This window comes from Cynocephalus volans, chromosome 13 (genome assembly GCF_027409185.1).
Source record: "Cynocephalus volans isolate mCynVol1 chromosome 13, mCynVol1.pri, whole genome shotgun sequence".
NCBI classification, from domain to species: domain Eukaryota; kingdom Metazoa; phylum Chordata; class Mammalia; order Dermoptera; family Cynocephalidae; genus Cynocephalus; species Cynocephalus volans.
The window spans coordinates 45,034,467-45,060,363 of record NC_084472.1 but is presented as its reverse complement, the minus strand read 5'-3'; the positions used below and the strand labels follow the sequence as shown (position 1 = coordinate 45,060,363).

Here is a 25,897-nt window from a genome sequence, read left to right as displayed (position 1 = left end):
TATTTTGAGTATATGCATTTTAATTTACATAAAATGTTCTGTAATATAGACATATTTTATTGCTCTTTTTTATTTAACAATTTTCAAGACCATCCAATTTGCATCTAGTTCAGGACTTCTACTACATGTTGTATTGTATTCCCTAGAATGAATCCACCACTTTTACTTACCCACACCCCTAAGGACACTGGTATGATAGGAAGATTCTAAGATGGTCTCCAAGATTCCCACCCTCTGGGAAACATGCCAGGTACAGTCCATTCCCCTTAAGTATGGGCAGAGCTATGATGAAATACCACTTCCATGACTAGATTATTAATCCATTAACTCTGATTAATCGAAAGAGAGAGTATCTTGGGTAGGCCTGACCTAATCAGGAAATCCCTTTAAAAGAAGGTAAGGCATGAGAGAATTGCTTATCTTACTGACCTCAAAGAAGATGAAAGCTGCCATAAATTCTCCAGCCACATGAAACTGAATTTGGCCAACAATTTGAATGAGTTTGGAAAAGGACCCTGAGTGTCAGATGAGACCGCAGTCCCAACCAACACCTTTATTTTGCACATATATGAGACTTGAACAGAGGACCCAGCTAACCTATGCCTTGACTCCTGACCCACAGAGATAATAAATGGGTGTTGTTTTAAGCTGATAAATTTGCAATAATTTGTTGCATAGCAAGAGAAACCTGATACACATTTGCCCCCAACACCCAGTATAACAAACAAGATGGTATAAATATCCTCATACATATCTCATTAGGGACCAATATGAGAATATATCTGGTGTGTATATATAGGAGTGAAATGGCTAGGTCATAAAGTATAAATATTTAAATTCACTAAATAGAGCTAGATTATTCTCCAGAATGCTGGAACATACCAGCCATGCATAAGGGTTCTGTTACTGGACTTCTTTACCAACACTTGATATTACCTTCTTTTGAAAAATTTTGCCTTTCTGATGGTATAAAGTAGTATCTCACTGTTGTAATTTATATTAATTTGACTTCTATGAGTTTGAGTATTTCTTCATACACTACTTAGCCATTTTTTCACTTCTTTCTCTCGTTTTTCTTTTGGAATCCTATTTCTTATTGATTTATAGATGTTAATTTTATGCACTGGATACTCATCTCCTTTCAGGTTTATACATCACAAATGTCTTCTCCCAGTCTGCCCTCTGTCTATTAATTTTGTCTGGTTCATATAGCAATAGAGAAATCAGCTTCTACGCGGTTTAAGTCACTAGTATCTAGGTCTCAAGCAAGCAAACCTATATCCTCACTAATGTTCCCCAATTTCCAGCCACTTTCCTTGTTCTTCCAAATTTCCACCTTCAGTCCTTCCTGTTGAAATTCAAATAATTTTTCTTCTTGTTCTCTAGGGAAAGGAGTGTTCACTTGCTGCCAGCACTGAGTATCAAACAGAGAATATATCTTATATTCAAGTAATGTTTCGACAAACACTAGGCTTGCACAGCCATAATTCTTCCAAATTTTAAGAATTGAGTTGCCAGACCATTAAGAATTCTGTAGTTTTTTATTATTTTACTATTAAAATTTTTTAATCTTGAAATTGGTTAATCTTAAAGTAAAAACTAACCATATATTTGTTTTATATATTATATACACTTGAGAAATAAATAGTGTTCTAAGTAGCATTTTTAAAAAGCAACATTATATACAATTAAGGCTTCAAGCCAAATGTATAAATACACAACCCACTGAGGATTCGATTCCCAAAGCTTTCATTACTAAAACCAGAAGTCAAAAGGATCCAGGATGCACAGCCCAAAACACAAGCTTCATTCTGGCTAGAAAGCAATCACAGAAGCAACAGGAGCACACCACTGGACTGAGAGCATACCTTGAAGACATGACTGATTATGTCTTCCGAAGTTTGGCGTTAAACAGTGATACAACTTTGGTGCAATACAGATAAACCAATATCCTTTAAAAACCTAAGTACAAAGAAAATCACTGTTCCTCCTCCATCTGATATAACACTTCCTTCCAAATAAATCTCACCCATAAAAAGCCCAACCCCTTGGCACAGGTGTTCTCCTGGTTATATATTAATAAAAGGGTTTAGGATTTTATGGATGGCTCTGAAAAAAAGTCCTAGTTTGTCACATCTGGGGCATATTGCTGGGAAATGGCTATAGATACCTTCTTGAAGTTTCAGAGATGAGTATACCATGGACTTTGCCTCCACAGAAACTGGGTCCTCAGCCTGGCTTTACCATCAACTTGGTATATAACTCTAGGCATGTGGCTGAACCTCACTAAGCCTCAGTTTTGTAAAATAGGGATAATAACAGCTGCCCTGCTCAACTCGCTCCAACTAGGTGATGCATATGCAAATCTTTTGAAAAGTATAAAAGGGTTTCTCAGATATCATGTATAAGAAAGTGGTACTAGAGCAAGATATTTTGAGGAAAAATCATTGTAGTAAATCTTAGAGCCAGCTGTGTTTGACAAGTGCCGGTTTCCATATGAACAGATATGTATAAAATGTGCATGTAATACTTCTATTTCCCTAAGTAGAGGAGATTTTGCTCCAAAGAAATCATATCCAGCAATTGGCCACCATTTTCTGGCCCCAGCACCTATAATACTATGCTTGCTATTCTACTAGTGATGAAATATGTCACTCTTGGGGGAAATGGCACGTGTTAACTAAGAAGAAATAGGTAGAAACCACTTAAAACCTCAGGGTCTCCGACTCTTACATCCTGAAGTCTTTCCCCCATGCCCCTCATGCCTTTTGCCACATGTATACTCATGGACCATCTAAACTGAAAGGGATTCTAGAAATCCCAACCCCACTAGGTTCTGAATGGAGAGGGTTAGTAATGCATCTACTGCCACATACTAATTAATATTAATTAAGTGCTCAATAAACACTTGTTCAATCAAAACACTAACAATGGAAAAATAAGAAAGCCAATGATGAGTGTTTCAGAGAGTGAGGTGGGGAGCAGGACAGAATGTCTAAGGGGTAACCAGTATCGATCGATGCAGCTCATCAGAACTCCAATGGCGAGGGCCTCAGCTCCAGCCCAGGTGTACCATCCCCTCTCTGGGTGGACAAAGTAGCAGGACTGCCACCCTGACGTGAATCAGCTCCCAGCAGAAAAACTTCTCACTAAGGCTCAAGTCAGGCTAAGTAGCTGACAGCCTTTCACTGAGCCACTTCAGAGCCAGCGTTCCTTGTCAGGCAAAGCACAGGCTCACGCAGCAACTAAGAAGCCATTCAGCTGTGTGCACACAAATCTGGACTCGGTGCTCTCAGAGGCATCCATGAAGGTCTGGAGTTAGAGCTATCCTAGAGCAGCAACAGGAGCTACAGCAGTGCACTGTCCCTCCTGTGAGAAGTCCCAGCCCGCCGTGAGAGACAAAGGTCTGAGCCCAATGAGCAAGTTCATCCCGGTGCTCCAGGGTCAAGGCCAAGAGGCGTTCTTCCTTCAGGTGAGTCCTCAGCAGTAACTTTCCTCCATGTGCTTGGATGGTGGGGTCGGGAGTCCTTGCTGGCCAGACTTCCTGGGGAACCCTCAGGGGAGCTCCGCAGCTGGACTGTAAGGAACCATGTGAGAGTGGCGTTCGTTAGCTCGCTTGCCAGCAGATGTGCAGACCTGTGTGGGGCTGTGCTCTGCCAACCTCAAGATGCAGCTTTCTGACACACCTACCAGAAGCTCTTACTTGCTTTCCTTTCAGAACAAATAGACACCATCCTGAGTGCTTCCTTCTGCCCCTCACTCCACAAGGCACAGGTTCACATTGAGAAACACCACCCTGGAGCCCTGTCTGGACCCCTAGCCACATACTTCATGGTCCTTGCATTTACATATTTAGTATAATAGGTACCTGCAACACACACACATGCCCACACACATGCACAAGTGTATGGAGAACTATCAAAGTGTCCTCTTTGCCTCGATTGAGAAATACAAGAGACTGCTGTATGGTAGGAAGGAGGCAGAAATCAGAGACCTGGATTCTAATCTCAGCTACACAAACTCACCATTGAACTTTTCTGAACCTCAGTCTCCTTACTGGTGAACAGGTGAACAGTATCCGTGTCAGCAGGGAGAATACCGAAGGTGTCACATGAGTCTAGGGATGCTACAACCTCCTAACATTAGTTTATTACTCGGGCTCCTACTGTTTTCTGTTCCTTTGAGGGAAAGGGAAGGAATGGCGTGCTTTCTAAAAGAAGTAGTGTGAGGCAGGTAGTCATGTAGTTCTCAACTGCTGTGAAGTTCTGGAGCAGAAAAGAATGAAATATCTCATCCCTTATCATAAGAATAGTGATCCTTCCTGGGTGTGCCCAATTGACATGGCTGTTCTAAAGACCACCGAAGTTAATATATATGAAAACACTTTGAAAGGTATAAATTTGAATACAAACAGAAAGAATTTAAATTATTATGACAGCAGAAAATGATATGAGTCTACACTAGACTGACTCCCTTAATTAGAAGGGCAGTTTTCAGACCCCACAAGTCCTGTGATCACTGTGCATTGGTCGCGTTGATGTGCTCCTAAACAGGAGCCAGAGCAGCTGGGGACACAGCCCAGCCCTCCAGGTTGGCAGACAGTTAATCACAGAGGCCCCCAGAGCATGGGCACAGCTGCTTGATAATTGATACCCAGACCGAGGTGAGGTGATTCGTCTGAGCAAGAAGGAACCTCGAGAACACAGGCTTTAGAGTAGACCAGTCTGCTTCAAATCCCCACTCTGCCATCACTAGCTGGGGGGCCTTGGGAGAGTGACTTAATTTTCCTGAGTCTCAGTTTCTTCATCTGTACTCAGAGATAGCAGCACCTGCCTCAGAGGGTTGGTGATGAAACTAGATGATTATGTAAGTCCGTGGATGCAGGGTGGGCACAGGCTTAGCACTTGGTGCATGGCAAAATATTACTATCTAGTACCCTGGTTGGGCAAGGATGGGGGCAAAAATCTGTGGGGAGATGGTCTCCCTCCTCCTCAGCAGGTATTTAGGCTCAGAGGGTATGTGGCAGGTAACCCCAATAAGCCCACTGCTTCACACAACGACAAGGGCCTTCCTTGATTCTGAAACAATGGGGTTCCCGCACGGGGCAATGGGACACTGAAGCTTGACGATGCCTTTGTCAGACTCAGCTCCCTGTACATGACCACTACAGCTTCTCAAAAAGGGGGGCATTAGGCCCCCTAATATCCACTCATGCCAACCTGGGTTCCAGAAAACCTAAAAAGGGGTAATATACTCTGTGCTTCTCCCTTACCTCCCAATCCCACTCTTCCCTTCTGACCCCTCTCTGTGCCCAGAAGGAAGCTAGGAACCCTGGAACATTCCCACTGCACTGCTCACTAGAAAAAAGATATCAATCGAAGGTGGGAGGGCATGGGCACCAGCCCGGGGGTGTAGCTACTGAAAGGACCTCACTCCAGTAGGGCCATGTGCTGTGAACAGGGTGAGGCAGCCCAAGGGACAAGGGACACTAACATCCTCTGCATATTTATTTATCTGTCTCTCTACTCCCAGCAGAAGGTCAGCTTCACAAAGGAAGGGATTCCTATCTGTTTGGTTCATGCTACGTGCCAAGCACACAGACCCACGCCCAGCACATGCGAGGTGATCAGCCAGCATGTGCTCAGTGAACACATGAGAAAGTCCTGGTTACCTGGTTTCGTTTTTCATTCTCCAGCCATCCCGACACTTGTGAAACCAGAGCTCTTGGCCGGGGGATATGCTAGTTTTCTCAGGGTCTTCTGCACAAAATGTCAATCTAAGAGGAAAAAGAAACCACTGATGTCACTAAAACTCTTGGGGAAATCTAGACTGGGCTTTCTGGATTTGAGGTGGGTAGAGCATGGAACAGAGAAGTTTCCATCATGCCACATCCTGACTCAAGAGCCTTCTGGACTCCCCATCACTGTTACAAGGACTCTTGTACTACAAGATCTTGTACTACAAGGATTCAGCTTCAGGCAGCCTTAACCACACCTCTCTCACCTCCTTCCCCCTGACTATCCAAAAGGTCACCTGCCTTTCAAGGCCACAGCCATCTGGGAAGCCTCTCTGACAGTGTGAGCCCTGTTAATCTAACCCTCCCTTGACCTCTCAACTTAGTAAACTAGTATATCCTCATATAAATGTTGCTTTTGTTACTGTCATTACTTCTTGTAGCATGAAGTTAATAATACATGTTTTGTGTTATTTTAAAACATTATACACTACCTGGAATTGCTTGAGGCTTAACTTCTATTTATGGTAGACTTCTCCACTAGACCGTAAACTCCTTCAATGGAGGAATTTAAGGTACTTCTAGAGCAATGTTCTATGAATACCCATTGACAAGAGCAGCTGGAGCTCAGCTACAAGTCGAAATCAAAGATTCAGCAAATGGACAGCCCAGATCACAAGAATCGGGTCTGCTAACCATTTCACTATAACTTGTGGCTGCCCATTCAGCCTCGCGGTGTGTGATTGGCATGACCACATGATCAATAAATGTGTGGGCAACTGACCCTGATGCAGAGGCAGGACAAAAGTCACATTCACAACAGTGTAAGAACCTTTCCCAGGAAGACCTAAGGACCTTAGGACCTATATGTTTATAAACATATAAAAAGATGACCTATCTCACTCACGATCAGGAAATGCAAATCACAACAGGAAGGGACCCATTTACACCCAACAGAACGGGCAAGAATGCCCACGGTGAGGAGGAAGAGAAAGAGGAGCTCTTTCTCTATAGGCTAAGAGTGGAAATTAGTCCAACCACTTTGGAGAGGGATTTAATAATATCTGGTTAGGTTGCAGAATGCATATACTGTAATCCAGCAACTCCACTTTTTTAGTACACATGCCACAAAGAGGCCATCGAACACATGTGCAAGGAAAATGTATAAGGATGTTCATCTCAGCACTATTTGTAACTACAAAAAAGGTCACAACAACTTAGATAGTCAGCGGAATAGTGGTAAAACTACTGTTTGTACTATGATGCTTCACATACAGAATTAAACATGAATAGACTAGATCTGCAAGTATTGGATAAATTTCACAAACAATGTTTGAATGAAAAGGAACTTGTAAAATAATATACCCACTCACGTAACATTCAGAAGCATCCAAGACAATGCTATACATTGTTTATGGATACAAACAGAAGTACTAAAGGTGTAAAAGCATGAAGCAAGTAAACACACTGCCACTGGTCAGGGGAAGGGTATGAAGGGGCTTCAGCTAATATCTGTAATGTTTTACTTTTTAAAAATCTTATGTCTGGAGCCAGTATGGAAAACTGTTTCAATTTCTTAAGTCTTAGTGGTGATTTAATAGGTATTTATTTTATCTGAAATATTGTACAGGTTGTCTGGTTAGCTCAGTTGGTTAGAGAGCAGCCTTATAACACCAAGGTCACAGGTTCAGATCCCCATACCAGCCAGCCACAAAAAAGAAAACTGAAATATTTTATAAAAATGATCCTCTTTCTGCTATCACACCCATAGGCATAGGTTGTACTTACAAGAGCCCAGAGAAATAAAAAGATACACAATTACCTAAATTACAGGCTGGTACCTCCAGTTCACAGTTTCTAGAGGGACCCAAGCTTCTGAGGCACTTCCTTCTGCTGCCAAGCTGGGCCATAGATGAGGGGTGTAAACAAGACATGTGAAGAATTGCAATGAAGAAAAGGCCACAAGAGGGACAAAGAGGCGAAAGCTGCTTTGTCTCGTCCCAAGGCTGGCAGTGACCTCTCCAGAAGTCGGCTGAAGGCCTTGGTTAAGGAAACTCTCCTCTCTTAACAAAGTCTCTCAGGGTTCCCTGGCTTTGAGCCATCTCTGGCTACTGTTTAGAAAGATGCCTGCTCAGAGAGTCAAGGCAGGGTATCAGGAGCTGATATATAAAAGTCTGGATCTTTCATGCTAGGCTTGGGGTTAAAAAAAAAATGGTGACGCTACCATATGGCACGGCACAGAGGATTCTCTGTTAGTCAAAGTCAGGACCCCAGCCTTGACTCAGAGCCCCTGACGTAGAGAAAGAGTAACAATCAAAATAAGATGTTGGGGAAGACCAAGTCCTCCCACAGCCCTCATCTGTGGGGGCTCCCTGAACATGACGCTCTGGTTTGCTCTGGGCAGAAGCAAAGCCTTTTGATGCATGGACCCCATAGAAAACAGATCAACAAGGCAGCACTCCTAAAAAGTCCTGTCTAGGAGAGGCCACCCCTTTCTCTGAGCCGACACAGAGCTTGGCAAACAGAACAAGGGCCAAATTCCAGCCTCTACTTGCCCACCCTCTCAGCCAAGTGCCTGCGATCACAGCATGAGATGCACAACAGCTGACAGAAGCCGTGATCTGGTAGTCACTTTTCCTTGCAAAGGTGTTTGAGGTTTCGCCTGCATGCTCTGGCAACAGAAGAATGGAGGCTGCATGCTCAGCAAAGGAAAGGATGCAGCAGAGGCACAGCCTTCTGCCAATCATTTACACGGGGCAGGAGAAGGGCCAGGAGGCACTTACTTCTGCTGGGTTTCCCCAGACTTGACCCGGATGCGCCTGATATTCAGTTCCCGCTCAGGGCTGTGGGGTTGAGACAAGTAGCTGCGAAGCTCTTTCCACAGGTTGTACCAAGACTGAGATGTCGCCTCCCACGTGAGTTTGATCTTTAGGAGGTCTCCCAAGTCTTCCTCGGTGTAGACCAGGAAGGTGTTGGTGGCATTCAGCCCAATCTGCTCCACTCTACATGGTGAAAAAGAAGCTGCTCTCACTCCCCTGCCACCTGGAGAACTGCCGCACTTGAGGGTTGCCCCAGTGGCAGCCCCTACCCACACTGACTGGAGAGAAACAGGTGTGAGGGCCCTCCCCCACCTCTTGCCCTCCACATCCCACCAGCAGGACCAAGGTGGAAACTCAGTTGTGTTCCACATTGACAGAGAGATATCTTTGCCCACAGTCCCCGGGTTTCTTATTAAAACCATTTTCAAGCATGTCTCTAGCTATGCTACTTCCTGGGGAGACAGTACTAAGAAAGGCAGAAATAGGAAAACACAAAGAAGTTGCATCCCCACTCAGCAGTGTGCAGTTTGTCTCCAGCCTACAGGCTCTGAAATCCTAGCCTCTTCCTGCCGGTCCCTCTCATTTGGCACTGGGGATGGGCTGCCTTGCTGGTATGGTCTGAGTATCTGTCCCCTCCAAAGCTCATGTGGAAGCTTGATTCCTATTGTAACAGTGTTCAGAGGATGGGAAATCAGACTATTGTAGTGAAAGGAGGGGACTTTGGGTGGTGTTTGGATCGTGAGGACTCTGTCCTCATGAATGGATTAATCAATTCATAGATTAATGGGTCAGCAGATTAATGGGTTATCATGTGTGTGGACTGGTGGCTTTATAGGCTGAGCAAGTGAGCGCGTTAGGAAAGCACTCCCGCTCAGCCCTTACCATGGGATACCCTGCACCGCCGCAGGACTCTGCTGAGAGTCCTCAGCCAAAAGAAGGCCCTCACCAGATGTGCCCCTTAACCTTGGACTTCCCAGCCTCCAAAACTGCGAGAAATAAATTGTTTTCTTTATAAATTACACAAATTCAGGTGTTCAGTTACAAGACACAGAAGACTGACCAATTCACTCGCCCCATCATGTGTGAGTGTGATTGTGTGTGTATAAAGCTGGTCTCCCCACTAGACCCTGAGCCCTGAGAGGTGAGTTACTCTGGTGGTGTTTCTTCACAACCCCAACATTACTTGGCATGGCGCTTTGTCCCTGGTGGGAACTGAACAAATATATACAGATTGCTATGTGCCCCTCCCACAGCCAAATCATTGGAAAAGGTCCAGGGATGACATTTATGAAGTTCCAGATTTCCTAAAGCCTCAGGTGCCAGGCGTTGCCTGAAATGAAACAGCAGTTTCTGCCCAGCTGATCCAGCAGCTTCTCACGCGTCTGATTCATCCTGGGAGCTTCCCTCCCAGAAATGTCTGAGTCAAGGGTTGAGGGACAGTGTGCAGAGGAAAGAGGACTGCAGAGGAAAGAGGACTGCAGAGGCCAGCTAGAAGCATCTGGCTCCTCTTCGAGGCAATCAGACTACACTCTCCTGCACATGCTCAAGTGCTTCCTCACACTCCCTCATTCATTCTCAGACCAACCTGTTCTCTGTCCTGAACCCAGAAAAAAAAACTCACAACTTACATTTCCAAAGGCAGAGTCTGAGAATCTGCATTAGTGCCATAAAGGGTGACATGAAAGGCTGGCTCGATATTTCCCACATTCTTGTAACTGAAGACGTGGATTTTCATCTGATAATGGTAAACTGCAGAGACAGCAGAACAAAGACATTTGGGAGCTGTGCTTGTCATCTCAAGGCTTCCCTGACCCCTACTGAGTCACCCAACACACTAAGTTTTCAGGGGTAGACATCCTTTTGGTCCAGATCAGTCTCTAGCCTCCCTCTGATCTTGTTCTGTCCAATAGTATAAGAGGTCACTGCAGTATAGAAGAAGGAGCCCTGAACTTGGGGGGAAGGAGACCTTTGGGGGATTTTGGCCTGGCTAATTTCTAGCTGTGTGACCCTGGATTAAGGACCAAGGAATTAACCTCTCTGAGCCTCCACTTCCTCATATGTAAAATAATACCCACAATACCACAAAATGAGATGGTCTTTATAACATGTTATAAAAATGTAAAACATCATTTTCATCCTCTGTTTGTCCTACCTCAGATTTGTTATGCTGATTAAATAAGAAAACAAATGTGAAACAGCTTTGCAAAGTTAAATGCAAGATAGAAATTTAAGATATTGATATGGTGATTATGAAGTGATATTCACGTCACAAAAGGAGCCCCCACCATTTATTTTTTTAAAGATTAATTTCCTAGAGCCTGCACAATGTAATCGGATTTGCAATGATTTGAATTAATTGTGCTGGCCTCATCTCATGGACTGGCATGTGCCCTGTGCTGCAGCAAGGTATTAAGGAGGAAAAAGTGCCTTCCTCAGGGGCCCTTTGGGAACTGAAGGTTACCTCTGAAAGGCATGCCTGCCCGGGTTTTTAGATACATTTTGCTGTTCCTCTTGTTCCTCATTTTCTTGGCATTGTAGCCAATGCTGTTACAACGGTTCTTCCGGCAGCTGAGACAGATCCCCTTTTTGAAGCGGTTGGAATCGGTGCATTGGAAGGCGAAGCTCGGCTTGTCCTGATTCACCAGGGAGTCAACAAAGAGGTGCACAGCCCGCTCATGTTCACATTTCACCACCTCTGTGATTGCTGGGGCACCAGAGACAGAGGACATGCAGGATGAGCCCTTCTCCCCAGCTAGACCCCTCAGTCAATAAGAACTGACACCTCATCCGTGATAACTGTGTGCATGGTGGCTGTTAGTATTTTTGTTGGTGTAATTCTTAATATGGGGGTACTTCAAAAACTTCATGGAAAAATAGAATTGAAAGATGATACAAATCTTTCTGTGAACTTTTTGAAGTACCCACATACATGACCAGTGATGTGCTAGGCTCCTGTTAGTATGTGTAAGAATTTAAGGCCATTCCTGCCGCCTTAGAGTTCAATCTCTTGGTGTGGGTTAGTTAGTACTACTCATGCAGAGCAATAAAGAGCAAGAGCATGCATAAATAAGTGCTAAATAGGATGCATACAGTTGTGCAGTAGGAGTCACTAAGTCCTAACAGAGTTGTATAGTCATGAAATGCTAAAAAGGGATCAAATGCTAAATATCATCTAATCCAGGGCTCAGCAAAACATGGCTTGCAGGTTGGCTACCTGTTTTCATAAAGTTGTATTGGAACACAGCCACACTCATTTGCTTATGTGTTGTCTATGTCTGCTTTCATGCTACAACAGCAGAGTGGAGTCATTGAAACAGAGACTACATGGCCTGCAAAGCCTAAAATATTTACTAGCTGACCCTTTAAGAAAATGTTTGCCAGTCCCATTCCAGTCCAATCCTTTCAATTACAGATTATGACCCAAGGCCCTTAGAGGGGAGGTGATTTGCTCAGGGTCATACAGACTGTTGGCTGCAAAGTTAGGAGTACACTTTGGATTTTCTGACCAATTGTACATCATTGTTTCTTAGTAATCAGAAGCTAAAGCCAATAGTTTAAGGAACTCCTGGGACCTTAAAAATTTGGCAAAGCCGCCCCCATCCCTTCCTCACTGGAACCACCAGCTTTAAGAAATGCTATCATCACATAGTCTTAGGCAGGGGAACTCCCCTTGCATGGACTTCCAAGCCCTACGGAGCCCCTAGGATATTAATCACATTGGGAGAGGGGAAGACTGAGTGACAGAGTGGGACATCCAAAGGTCAGAGCATCAGAGCAGAGAGAGCTGACTGGGGCTAAGATAGGCAATGTTGCCAGCAACCAAAGCAGAGAGAGAAGGGGAAACCCAGAAAGGGACCAGTCACTGGGCTACACATCAGTTTCAGCAAACTTATTTCACTCCCAAGTCTGCTGAGAATAGGCTCAAGCATTCAGAAGATGAATTATAAGTGAACGGAGAACGCCTCTTGGTTTTGTTTCTTTAAAATGTTACTAAAAATTAAAATATAGTGTATCTATGCTTTGGAATATTATATAGCCTATGAAAAGAATGTTTAGTAAATCTACCTGCTCTGATGTTTAACAACGTTCACAACATATTACTACTGAAAAAAAGAAAGTTGAAAAACAATGTGATTTTGAAAAAAATATATAACAGCACATATACATGCACAAATAAATTTGCAAAGAAAAAAGATGGAAAGGATACACTCAAAAATGTTCACGCTGTCTACATTTGAAGAGTGAAAGTAGGGATGGGAGTGGGGGGATTTTCACTTTTTGCTTTTGCAATTCTATATTGCTTGATTTTGTTCAACAAACATACATATTTCTTTTGTCATAAAAAGAAATTAATCAATAACAACTGTGACCTTGAAGCATGAGAAAGCAGAGCAGAGACCACTGGGTGGCTGTCAACAGGCATGCAGAATGATGAGAAACATTAAACAGAGTTGCAGGGCTGCCGCAGGGGAGGAGGGAATAAGGAACTGAATGGTGTCGGGAGCACTCACAGCTCTGGCTGATTTAGAAGGACATGGGATAAACTGAGTCAAACATGAAGCAGAAAATGAGGAACTCACTTCCATATGCGATTGAACCCAGGACATCGTTGAGCCCACAGCCTGGCTGGAAGTCACCTCCATTGGGGTAGATGTCGATGTGGCCAATGGGCATCTGAATCCCGATGCTCAAGCCAAAGGAGCGCGTGTAGGTGTGGAGCACATCCACAAAGTCTGCATCGTCAGGGGACAGCCTCTTGTGGATGTCCACCCCTTCAAACATGGGCCCAGCAGGATCCAAGCCTGCAGCAGAAGCAAGGGACCAAGACCAACTGTGTCAAATGTGACAAGTCACTGCGTCCTGATTTAAAGCTAAGTCCGACTGTGCAGGATGAAGATGCCCCCTGAGTCTGGCCCCTTGAATTAAGACAAGGAAGGCATGGAAAACGAGGAACCCATTTCCTTATGCGATGGACTCCAAGACATCATTGCAGAGATTAAATTCTATTGTTGTGGAACTTACTTTCTTCCAAGGTCTTCATGTGTCGTGACACCCAGCCAACCCAGTAAACTAGCCACAGGGTCACACTGCCACACAGCTCCAAGGACTTCATAGACTGTTAGAACTGGAGCAGTTCTAGAAAGAACTCAGGCTCCCTGAAACTAAGCTATTTGTCCCATTTATCCTGCCGTGGACAGCCTTCTACATCCTTAATTTTAGCGGAGTTTTTACAGAATCACTAAGCTGCCTACATCCTTCTGCAAAGAGAACTGTCTCCCCCAAACTGGGCTATTTGCATTTGGACTTACTCTTCCCTTTCTTTAGCTGAGTCAGGCCCAGGGGTGGAATGGAGAGAGAAGACGGTCACCCAACACCCTGAGAACCCATGGACTAGGCTTCAGAATTCCTCTATTTTGCAGCCTCAATGAGAAAATCTTTTTTGCCTCCAAATGTTCTGTGTTGAGCACTAGTTCTCACACTTGAAACTGCACAAATAGCACTGGAGAGCTTGTGAAAAAATTAGATTCCACCATGTAGCTATAAAAAACTCTGCCAGGACATATAAGCAACTAGTTACCTGTGTGTATGTGTATGGGGGGTGGGGAGAAGTGGGGAAATTGGGGAAGGGAATTGAGCACGTAGCCACAACAGTAAGTAAGACTTTTCACCATCTTTTAATTTTGGAACTATGTGAATGCGAAATCATTAAAAAAAAAAAAGAAAGAAAGAACTTGTAAAGCATAAAATGCAGATTCCCAAGTCCCTGACTTCCTAGAGATTCTGATTAGTAGATCTGGCATGGAGCCCAGAAATATATATTGATTCCCAGATGATCCTAAAAGTAGGTGGTCTGTGGACCAAATATTGAAACTCTTCCCTGTGCTACAGTATCATCTATAAAATGGAACCTGAACACCTTAATTCATACCATTCATGTGAGTGCTTATCAATATTAGCTACTATTACCAAGCCCAAGTGATTATGGGAGCAAGATTCATCCCAAGCAGGAAGGCTCTATGCCCTATAGACACACAGAGAGGACCTGGAGAAAGTTAAGAAACAGATGTGTAGCCAAGGAAGGGCTCTGTTCACCACCAGGAGTGATTTTGCTACCCAAAAGCACTTTTGGCAATGTCTGGAGACATTTTTTTGTTACAATGGTGAGGGGGGAGACCTACTAGCATCTAGTGGTGACAGGCCAGGGATACAGCTAAACATCCTACAATGTACAAGACATCTCCACACACAACAAAGCGTTACCTGACCCCAAATGTCAATAGTGCCTAGGCTGAGAAACCCTGCTCTACAAGCACCAAGGCCAGGTGAAAATGTGACCTAGAACAGAGTCCTGAAAGGAGGAGATGAGTACCAGAATTACATTCACCAGATCCCAGCACAACAGAACCAGGGAGCACATGGGGAGGCTTGAGATGGTCGTTTTAGCATAAGTGAAAGGTAGAGGTACTATCTAAAGCAGTGGGCCAATTTGCAGAACACATTACTCATAAAAACTGGGAGAGGCTGAAACTCTGTTTCCAGAAGAAGCTTAGATAAATTTATGTACAACCGAGGCAGAAAGGGAGGCCAGGCTGTTGCTTGGGGGTGTATCCCTAGCCCAGGACCCAAAAGAAAGATGGCACAAAAGCAGTGTCCTCCCAGAGCAGCCCAGGATGACCCATTTTAGAGGCTGCAAGGACCACGTACTGACATAAGTAACCTCTCCCTGCCTCTCGCCATGTCCCCTAAAGAAAAAAAAAAAAAAATAGAGGAACATTCTGTTTTGCAACCAGCACAAGAGAGGGGCTCTTTGCTCAGTGTGAACAAAGGTCCCCACCAGACAGTCAGTGCCATGGAAACCAAGCTGTGCTGGAGGAATGTGGCGCTGATGGGGCTTCACAGGCCGGCTGGCGGGCAGGCTGGGTCTGCACCAGCCTGACGGAGCTGCCTGCCCTGCTCTGGCTGTCTCTGACACATATCTGTGACCCACAGACTCAGGGGGAAAGGGGCACAATTTACGTTTTTAACTAGAAATGAGAAGGAGAACTTACCCCACCAAAGAAAGGGAAGATGGAGAACACCCCACCCTTCTTCCATGCTGTCATAGACTCCTCCAAAGGGCGCTCTGTCCGGCAAATGCAACACACACACACACACGCACACGCACACACACACACATATATGCAGGAAACCTCTGGGGCTACGTACTCTGGCCCAGTAGGGCAGAGCCTGCTGTACTTCAACAGCTAACTTATCTATACCTATAGAAGAGAGGCCGCGTGGCACAGAGGTTAGGTGCAGTCTCTGGAATCTGACAGCCTGGGTTTGAATCCCAGCTCTGCTACTTACAGGGTACAAAATATATTGGGCCCATTACTTAATCACTACACCCAGTTTCCCCATTTGTAAAATGTGTGGGGTTGCTATGTAGTTTCAGGATAGCATAAGTACCAGTCACATGCAAGATATTTAACATTAGGTAGCATCTAACATGTATATAGAGGACAGTTCATTCACATTTCTTGAATGAATTAATTTGCTTGCTTACTTGTTTATAACTAACTAGATAGTGTTTTAACTAGACATATATGACCCCTTCCCTAAGGGGGAAGCCTAAGAGGGTAAAACCCTAGCCCTCTGGCCAAAGCAAGATTGGGGTTCAGGTATCCCCTTGCAGGCCCCAGACTAAGGACTCCCCAGTGACTGCACAGTGAGGTATTGCTGGCCTCGGGACCCTACACAAGCTTCAGTGTCTGTCCTTTTACCAATCGAGATCATCTGGTCCACAGGCCCCTGAGAAGTCTACCAACTTTAGGGACAGGAGAGGACACAGCCCCCGCTACCAGACATGCACAGAAGCAGGTCCTGCTCCAGCTATACCATTTAAACACATACCCTCTGAAGTGCTGCTTGGCAACTGGACAGAGGCGAGGGCCCTGCTCCACAGAGGAAGGCTGGAGGGAAGGGGCTGCGCTCGGGACGTGCTCCATGCGGACATCACAGAACGCTGATTAGCATTCTGCCCAGCTCCTCTGCCGGCCACGGAAGAGAGCCCTCACCTCAGTAGCTGCCACTCAAACAGGCAGGGGAAAGAAGTGAAAAGTTCCCTCGCTAGCCCCATCTCATTCAGATTTTGAATTGGGGAAATGCAGATCTGTAGTTTGTCCTTGTTGTCAACAACACTCTGGGCCCCGCCTCTGACGGGGGCCGTGTATGTGCTGCAATTTGAACACAGCTGGCCTGGCTCTCAAATATCTTACCTCTCATTCAGGGGCTGGGAAGAGGCACTCAGACAACAGAACCCAGAGTGGCTTCCCGTACGACTGCTTTGCTCCAACGACAGGTTAATGAGCAGCCAATGGGGGCCACATAATCATGGCCCGCTTTGGACAGCTCGAGCCCCACAGTCTTGGAAATCAAAATTAAAGCTCTCAAGTGATGGTGAATAAAATCATTGGATCTAAAGAAATGTGTGTATTTGTGTGTGTGAATGTGTATTAGATGTAAGCCCAGGGACAACAATTCAGGAGGACCAATAAAAACTCAACAAATATTTTTTTAAAAACCTACCCTACCAGCTTGTCACCAACACCTGACATTCTACCTTTACCACATCATTCTTTAGCTAAGGACTTCCTGCTACCTGAGATCTGTTTTAAAATGAAAACACTACAGGGAAAGAAATTTATCAAATCTTTCCTTCTAGGTGACCACCCTTAGTATCCTGGGGGTGAGAGGGACTGGGAGTGAATACAAATAAAAGAATGCTGGAAGGAGGGAGAAAGTTCAGGGCAACAAATTACCATTAATTTTAGCATAGAGGAAGCTCTGTGCACGTACAAGTATTTGAAGGGGCCCCAAAATGGGAAAGAAAATCTTTCACACTTTGTACAATCATTAAATGATTTGATCCAAACTCTCACAGTAGATACTCACTAAGGTGCAGTTTTCAAGATGGAAACTTAATTATCTATTAATCACCTGGGTACCGATATCAGAAAGGTCTCATTAATTACAAAGTTTAACCATCCATTCTAAACAGGTAACTATCATGAATAATATGCCAACTCAGCATCAGAAAGAGCCTATTGGATGAAATAGAAATCAGAGGTGGAATTCCGGCTAGCATCTACCATTCATTCTTTTCCCTTCATTCCCTGGAGTACTACGGGCAGCAATCAGAAGTGAACACCCGGAAGCTTGGAGGCCAGGGCTCCAGTCCAGCTTCTGCTCTTTAGTTATTACCTGTTTGCTCCCAGCAAGCTGCCTCACCTCTCTGTGTCTGTTTCCTCACCTGTTGGACTACACCAGTGGTTTTCAAACTGTGTTACCCGGTGCTCTGAGACCCTGAAATTCCTCCAGGGAAGGGGAAGGCCCAAATAGCAGGTCTAACACTACACATCATATACCCTCCCAGCTTTACCCAGAATATTCCTGCCTGTCTGCCTCGTAGATTGGGACCCCACACAAGTTCCATTTGGGAAAAAAGTTTTCTGTGACTAAAAAGAACGTCTAAAAAGCTCTGGCTCAGATGTTCTCCAGGTATCTTCCAACCGTCTATGACTCAGTCAAGCTGCCTCATTTGGGAGCACTCTAGTTCTGGAACACTCTGAGCACTCAGCTCCATGGCTATGGCTGGCAGAAGCGGAGCTTACCTGTGATTCTGCCCACTGTTCCTTTCACGAAGTTGCCAGCATACCCAGCCACGTGCGCTCCCAGGCTATAGCCGATCAAGTGAACATTCCTAAGAGAAAAATCATCCTTCCCCTGCAGGAAGCCACCAAAGCGTGTGAGCTGAAGAGTGTGGTCCTGAGTCCCCAGGGTCACCAACAACTCAACAACTCAGTTGGGATGGAGGAGGAGACACAGGGGCCAGGTAAGCAAAGGTCAAAGGACTCAGTGGCACTTCACGTGCCAAGTGCTGGGGCGGGGTGGAGGGTGTGACCAGAGGCTGCATACCTGACCCTTTCCCCCATATTCTCTCTGGCAGCATCTAAGAGCAGGGGAAGCAGCAGTCTGGAGATTAAAGCCTCCGTACTCATTGGAGACTGAAGCTCCAGCCACAGGCTGCAGCGGTGCACTCCCTGACCACCCTCTTGGGCCCTGACCTCCATCCCGGCCCTGGGAGCTACCAATCTCCTGCCCACAAACCCACAAGGGACCCCAGAGTTGAAGCATCATCCGCTGACAGAGCAGCCCTCAGCAGGTGGGGGGTCAGAGGGTGGGGCTTTGACCACACAGCTCAGGAACCAAACTCTATAAAACAACATAGGCAGAGGACAGTGCAACTGCTGCAGAATCCTGACCAGAATTCTGCCAGAATTCATCAGATTCCATGGGTAAAAAGAAGGTCAGGCTGAGGCTGGCCAGTTATCTCAATTGGTTAAAGTGTAGTGTTATAACACAAAGGTCAAGTGTTCAGGTCTCCATACTGGCCAGCCACCAAAATCTTTTATAAAATTAAAAAAGGAAGGTCAGATTGGAACTGCCCAGACAATTGGGTCACTTTGACAGTGCATTCCTGCCCCTCCTGCCCCAGTTAAATCCGTTGATCTCAGGCAAATCATTAACCTATAAAAAGTAAATGTAAGACCTCGAGATCTGTTTTTCACACAATATTCTAGACAATGCATTAGGCTGCATGTGTTTGAAACAATCCCCTCCCCACCCGTAGCACAGCCATGCTTTAGAAACAAGAGCAGGCTCCAGTAGGTGTCTAAGATTACAAGCCTGTCCTGGCTCCTGGCCATTCCCAACCAACCAAAGGACATCAGTTTCTAAGATCAGCAAGTAACAACCCATAAAGGGAATTTTCTCACAGCAAATAAAGCAACCGGAAAAATCCAGAGACCTATCAGTAGTGAAAAGTCTCTCTTTTCAAGTCCCAGCTTTCAAGTATTTTGAGCAACTTAATTCAGTAAAAATTTTAATCTCAAAGATTTTGATCAAACTCCAGAAGTTGACAGTAACACCAGTGTGACCTGTATTTCTAACGAAGGTTCAGGTCTGAGATCTTGCTTGGGAGAGGAGATGACTCCCTTTCATCCCCAGTTACCTGCAGCCAGTCGAGCATTTTTGCGATGCTACGTCCCACCACCCTGGTGTTATTGACAGCATCTGTGTAAAGCTGGTGAGCTAAGGGGAGCCAGTCGACCACCACTACGTTGGCATCCTTCTCTCTTGTCTGCAGGGCTGACACGAGCTTGTGCAGCCAATTTTCAAGCATGCCGCTCATCTGCCAAGAAAACAGGAAACTTTTTAAAATTCTTTTTCTGGGCCTCAGAAATCCTAATGAATATGGTGTTCCATTCCATGACCCTCTTCCCAGCCAATTTTAGAGTGTTCACATTGGCTGCCTAAGGACCAAGCATTTGCACGTGAGGAGGGCCAGCCATGGGCAGAATCGCTACGTGGGTGTCTGTCTTCCATTGCTCTCTACATCCCCAGTTTTCCCATCAAAACCTTCTTTTTTTTTTTTTTTTTTTTTTAAAAGACCGGTAAGGGGATCTTAACCCTTGACTTGGTGTGGTCAGCACCACGCTCACCCAGTGAGCGAACCAGCCATCCGTATATGGGATCCGAACCCGGGGCCTTGGTGTTATCAGCACCGCACTCTCCCGAGTGAGCCACGGGCCGGCCCTCCCATCAAAACCTTCTGATGTCCTCTGCTGTTGCCCCACTGTCTGACAGGGCCACTTGAGATATGCATTGGTGGTGATCTTGGCATGAGGATAATCTGAGTCACAGTCAGACAAGTGACCTGGCCCATCCTTCAAAGGCAGCTGGGGAGAGTTGCCCTGGAGGATTAGCATCTTTCTTAGACATGCAGGGAGATGCTGTCTCCTAGGCAAACACAGAGTTAACAAATGACCCCTTCATATAACCCATCTCTGCCATCCCTTTTGACCCCAGAGTAGGGAAAAATCTGTCCCTGGAATCCCAAATTAGAAATCAGAACACATTTTACCACAGGAACAAAGTTATAAATGGTGGCCAGGTCCAGTTGTAAACCTATCCACAAGTAAATTATCAGATAAATAGATTTTCTGTGCCTAGCCTGAAAATCCAGACACCATTTACAATCTTGCTTGTATGGGAAACTGCTGTTCCAAGTTCTACACAGATTACGGAAGAACTTTCTGGAATGCAACCCATTTGTACGTCACAGGCAGTTTGTATTTGCATTTTGACAGGGGGCCTTAAAAAGGTTCAAATGCATGATTCCAATTGTAGGCTGTGGGATAAGGATGGATGGACAGGCCTTAATCATCTCTTCGTTCACATTCGGTATGTAGGCACCTACGCTCCCCCCACCCCCAAACATAACCATTGGTGATAGACCTAAAGACTCAGAAAGCATGTAACAGATATGAATTTCTCATCATTAAGAGAGGAATGTCCCCTCCCAATTAGCCCAGGCAGAAGCCTGGTCTCTTAATAGTGCCATTTTCGTACAGATTGTCATTATATGAATGAATAAATCCCTAGCTGGTCAAAAGCTTCTGAAGCTGAGTATTAAAGCTCTTTTTTGTTGAAGTTTGTCATGGGCCTTTCAATGTGAATTGCACAGCTAGGGCACATAAACAGCCCCAATGCCTTGAATGGGACCATCTCTATGCAAACAGGAGGGCAGCATGCCAACAGTGCCTGGCACTCCAGGCCAGCTGGCACCTCAGAGTCTCTGAGCCAGTCAAGTTGTTTCAGTGGAGCTCAGCTCTTACGGTGGGATGGCCCCCTCGAGGCAGTGGTTGGCCAATGTAATTAAGTGTAATTAGAGGGGTCCTTAAGAGCCAGTGGAGCTGAGCTGCTGTCCTCAGGAGAGCCACTTTCTGAAAGCCCGTTGTGTGCCAGAATTAAATATCACCCTGCTGGAGTCCAGATTGCCCCCTCTGCGAAGTGCCCATTACATTCTTCACAGCTGTCTGAAACACAAGCAGCCCACAAGGAAAGCAGGGAGAGAGTTTGGAATCTGGAAGCACCAGTGTTCTTTTTAATTGACCAAAACAAAGGGAACCAAATCTTGTGTTAAACTGCAGAGCTCCCTCCCCAGGCTCACCGTCCATCCATGAATGATGAAAAAGGTTTTGGCTGTCATGTTGAAACCACAGTCTTCTAAGGGCTGGCTGTGGCCCAGGGAGAGGTAGCATCCTTCATGCTCTGGGTCCTTAGAAGTGCGGAGGTTAAAGTTCACAGAGGGTTTGGCCTCAGTCTGCACATCCCTGGATTTGTGGAGCTCTTCTGGGGAGAAAGAACAAAGTGCGGGTACTTCTAGTGGCCTTGGGAAGTAAGAGATCTGGGGTCTAGTTCTAGTGTAATCTTGAGCAAATTGGTGATAGACCTAAAGACCCAGAAAGCATGTAACAGATATGAATTTCTCATCCTTAAGAGGAGGAATGTCCCCTCCCAGTTAGCCCAGGCAGAAGCCTGCTCATTGGCACTATAGATTGTCGTTATATGAACAAATAAATCCCTTGCTGATCAAGAGCTTCTGAAGCTGAGCGTTAAAGCCCTTTTTTGTTCAATACTTAAGCCATCTGGGTTTCAGTTTTTATACCTGCTGAATGTTCCCTCTTCACCTCCCAGCAGAATTGCAAAGATATTATAGAAGGGATATTATATGAGAGGCATTATACTCATCTATACTTAATGATTATAGTCACACGTATTAATTACTATGCCTCTGCAATAAATGGGTCTCTCTCTTGCTTTTCTCTCTTCTTCCCTATCAAAACAAGATTCCCTTCCTTCCCCCAAGTTCCTACTTCTAGAGTATGGGTCCTCAATTCATTTTCTGAAATGCTTGGGACCAGTTAAGTTTCAGAATTCAGTAATTTTTAGATTTTAGAAAGGCATTAGGGAACACACACCATATATTATACTTTCCCAGTGGGGTCTGGGATATCTCCCCGTGAATCAAACACACTAATATTTCTGCAGAGAAATCTATGGTTACTCACACTAGAGGGCAAAAATAGAGATTACAAATAGCCTTCTGTCAATGCAGGTCAGGTTTTGCTGCCAAATGAGTTCAGATCAGGTAAGGCCAGGTCTTGCTGCCAAACAAATTACCAAATTTTCCAGTTTTTAGAGATTTTGGATTTTGGAAATGGATTTTGACCTGTCATATAATGGGCTTCCCCCAGCCTTCCCATCTCAATTTCAGCATTTTGCTCCAAAGACCTCATGCATCCTCAGTTTCCCTTGTTGTGATGGACATGTGCCAGGCATTCATCCAGTTTGTTAAATGAATGACTAAAGCCAGGGAGAAATTACTAAGGTCAGCAAAACCACCCATTTCCAGCTCCACTGTTCATTCACAGTGCCGCCAAGGAGACGGCCCTGCTCCCAAAGTGCAGCCCACGTCACTGATGGTCCCTATGGCCTTTGAACACTAGGTAGGCACTGTCATCACACTATTTCAGATGGTCATAAATGGACCCCACTCAGCACTCTTTTAGCCATCCTGGTAAGCATCACATGATAATGGGCTAGGAAGTTAGAGCACCAAACTCCTTTCTCCCAGCAGTCTTGAGGGGAGATACCAAATGACTATCTCAGGGGCTTAATTTATCCCAGAGTTGAGAAGCAAAAGGAATCATGGAAAGAGAAACCGTAGGGATGGAGAGGGTGGTGGCGAAGGGGAAGAGCACGGTGAGGAGAATGCACCAAATGTAAGAGGGATAAGTTTCTTAACATGCAACTAAATCACATGAGCAGGTCAACTGTCATGGAAGAAATGAACAGAAGACCCAACCAGCATAAATTTGAACGATGGACATAACAAGTCTGACAGCTCCCAAATTCCACCTAGATAGCCACTTACTTGGAGACCTGATGGGGAAGTCTAGGTGAAAAGGAGTCTGCTGGCTTCCTGAAACTGATCTGTGGACAAACTCACAGATCAACAAAGAAGTTTCACTTTGGCACCTGGCTTGCTCTGACCCCACAGTTCTCTAGCTTCATCCCTACTACTCTGGCCTAGTCACTTCACCTCTGGGACTTGATGGTTGTCCTTCACCCAGATGTCCTTGTGGCTCATTTTCTCATGTCCTTCATCTCCTTGTTCAATGGTCAGCTTCTCAGCGAGGCCTTCCCTGGTCACATATTAAAATTGCACCAACTTCCCCCACCAGCACTCCATACCTCCTTCCTCTCCTTCATGTTCCTCCATAAAACTGAGTACTATTTATATATTTTAACTAGTTTACTGTCTGTCTTCCTACCACTGAAATGTAAGCTTCACAAGGGCAAGGATTCTCATCTGTTTTGTTCACAGCTGTCTCCCCTGCTCCTAGAAGAGTGCCTGGCACTAGGTAGCCATGTGATAGATACTTTTACAATGAATGAAATGGCCCACAAATACTCAGAGGCAAAGAACACACAGTTGGAAGGAACGTTAGCATTTTATAGTAGAGGAACTAGAGATGCACCCTACCCCAGGTCACCCTTCCAGTTAGCACTAGAGTTGGAAACATGTTAAGTAAACAAGCCTTTTCATTCATTCAAATTAACACTCCCACATGTACATTAGTTGACATGGACCAACATCACTTGGCCTAACCTCAGCGGACTAGTAGACGAAATGACGGAGCTTGGTTTAGGGGCTCCCCAGCCCTCCGCTGTTTAACCAGTTTAACTCGCTCTGGGTGGCCCTACCCTCACTCCACCAGGGCAGGCTGCCTCCAGTGGAAGAGAGGGCCATACAGAACCCAAGAGGAAGAAAAGCCTAAAAGTAGGAGGAGTGGGAAGGGGAAGAGTGGAGGGAGGAAAGTGTTGGGGAGGAAGAGACAGGCAAGCTGAAGGAGCGAGCCCAGCAGCTTCTCAGCACAGTGACCCATCAGATGCTCCCTGCAAGCACTAACCAAACCAGAGCCAGCTACTCTGCCACCTTAATTTTCAGAACACCTACATCATTAAAAGGAGGGGAGCCCAAAGACAGAGCTCTTTCTAACAACCTTCCTGCCTCCTGCCTCTCAAACCTTCATGTTCAAAGATGAAGACAAGATTTAAGAGCTGCTGGCAGGCCATTGGGCTTGCTGGAAAGCACCGATTAAGGGACCATATAATGGAAGGGCGGGGGGACAAGAGAGAGAGAGTACCAGCCAGCACACCCCGGCAGCCTGTTACCTTGTGGATGCCTTGCAAGGGGATGTCCTCATCAGAAGCACAGAGGAACAAGTGGACCCCAAGGCTGATGAGGAGAAAATGGACAGCACAGTGGGAAAGCCAGGAGGATTTCCTAAGAACAAGGAGGGACTGAAGAAGGGTCTGCAAGAGAGAGGTGGCCCAGCACAGAAGAGAAGCGGGGAGAGGGGGTAACAAAAATAAATGCACATTACCTTCCAGCCGTCCCTCGGAATCAAGGGCTGAGGGGCTTCCCGCAGCAAAGCAACAATAGATGCTCCAGAAACAGAGCAGAGGAAAGGACTTTCTCATCCTTGCCCGCCACACCCCCTCCCCTGAAACAGGAATTTTTAAAAAGGAAAAGAAACACCTATGGGTGTTTCCAGCAATCCGAGCCGGTAACACCAGAAGTGGGCAGTCTTCTCTCAACCCGAGGGGGGGTGAGCTGGGCAGCTGCAGGAGCAGAAGGTGGAGAATGAAAACTTGACTGCCCTGAGCCCGGGGCGGCGGGAGGGGACAGTGTGAGGGGCTTGCAACAGAACCAGATCTGCGGGGAAGCAAGGGCCGCTGTCACACCGCGAGCTCCCAGCGAAGTACTTTTTTAAAGTATCGGAGTCATCTGACCCATCGCCAGATGGTGATTTGCATAATTTATTCCCGTATCTGCACTCTGATTGGTCACACCTTCGCTGACGCCCGAACCAAGACTCCCCAAAGTTTGAATGAAAGCGCCGCACACCCACCGCGTGGACTCTCGCTCGCGCAGCCTCGCTTCGTCCCGAGCCCGCTCCGCCGGCGGCCGCGACTCCAGCCGCCCCGCTTCCTCCTAGTGCCTCTCCTGGACCCCCAGATCCTCCGCTGGCCCCTGCCGCCCCCAGCGGGCATTTTTCTGAAACCCTGCACCCTCTAGGGACGCGACCCCTGGAGAAGGGAGGTCACCCTCTCCAAGGCGCAAAGCTACCTCTGAGCCGGGAATGGTCTCTCCGCGACCCGGGCGAGAGTTCCGATAGGAGAGAGCCACCTGCAGTCGGAAAATCCCCTTGATCCCTCTCTTCTCCCTCCCCTCACGCCCAGCGAGGGCCACGACAGGTGCAGGCAGCGTGACTGGACAAGAACGCGGCAGAGCCTAGGGGCTGTGGGTTGTCGCCGGCGCCTCGGGGTCGCCCAGGACTGCTCCGAGTCCTGGTTCCGCCACTAGCTGCAAAACTCCGAGCGAGCCACT

At 46.0% G+C, this 25,897-nt stretch overlaps 1 protein-coding gene across 1 annotated transcript; it reads right to left on the bottom strand.

Annotated features, from left to right (window-relative positions):
* Positions 1–1,664: 1,664 nt before the first annotated feature.
* LIPG (lipase G, endothelial type) lies at positions 1,665–25,216 on the bottom strand. The gene is made up of 10 exons (XM_063077229.1): positions 24,891–25,216; positions 21,608–21,789; positions 19,607–19,786; positions 18,207–18,318; positions 13,134–13,355; positions 11,015–11,257; positions 10,182–10,302; positions 8,518–8,736; positions 5,672–5,776; positions 1,665–3,577 (listed from the first exon to the last, which is right to left on the bottom strand). The coding sequence occupies exons 1-10, from the start codon at positions 24,985–24,987 to the stop codon at positions 3,556–3,558; spliced, it is 1,503 nt and encodes a 500-aa protein (XP_062933299.1). The 5' UTR covers positions 24,988–25,216; the 3' UTR covers positions 1,665–3,555.
* Positions 25,217–25,897: the final 681 nt, after the last annotated feature.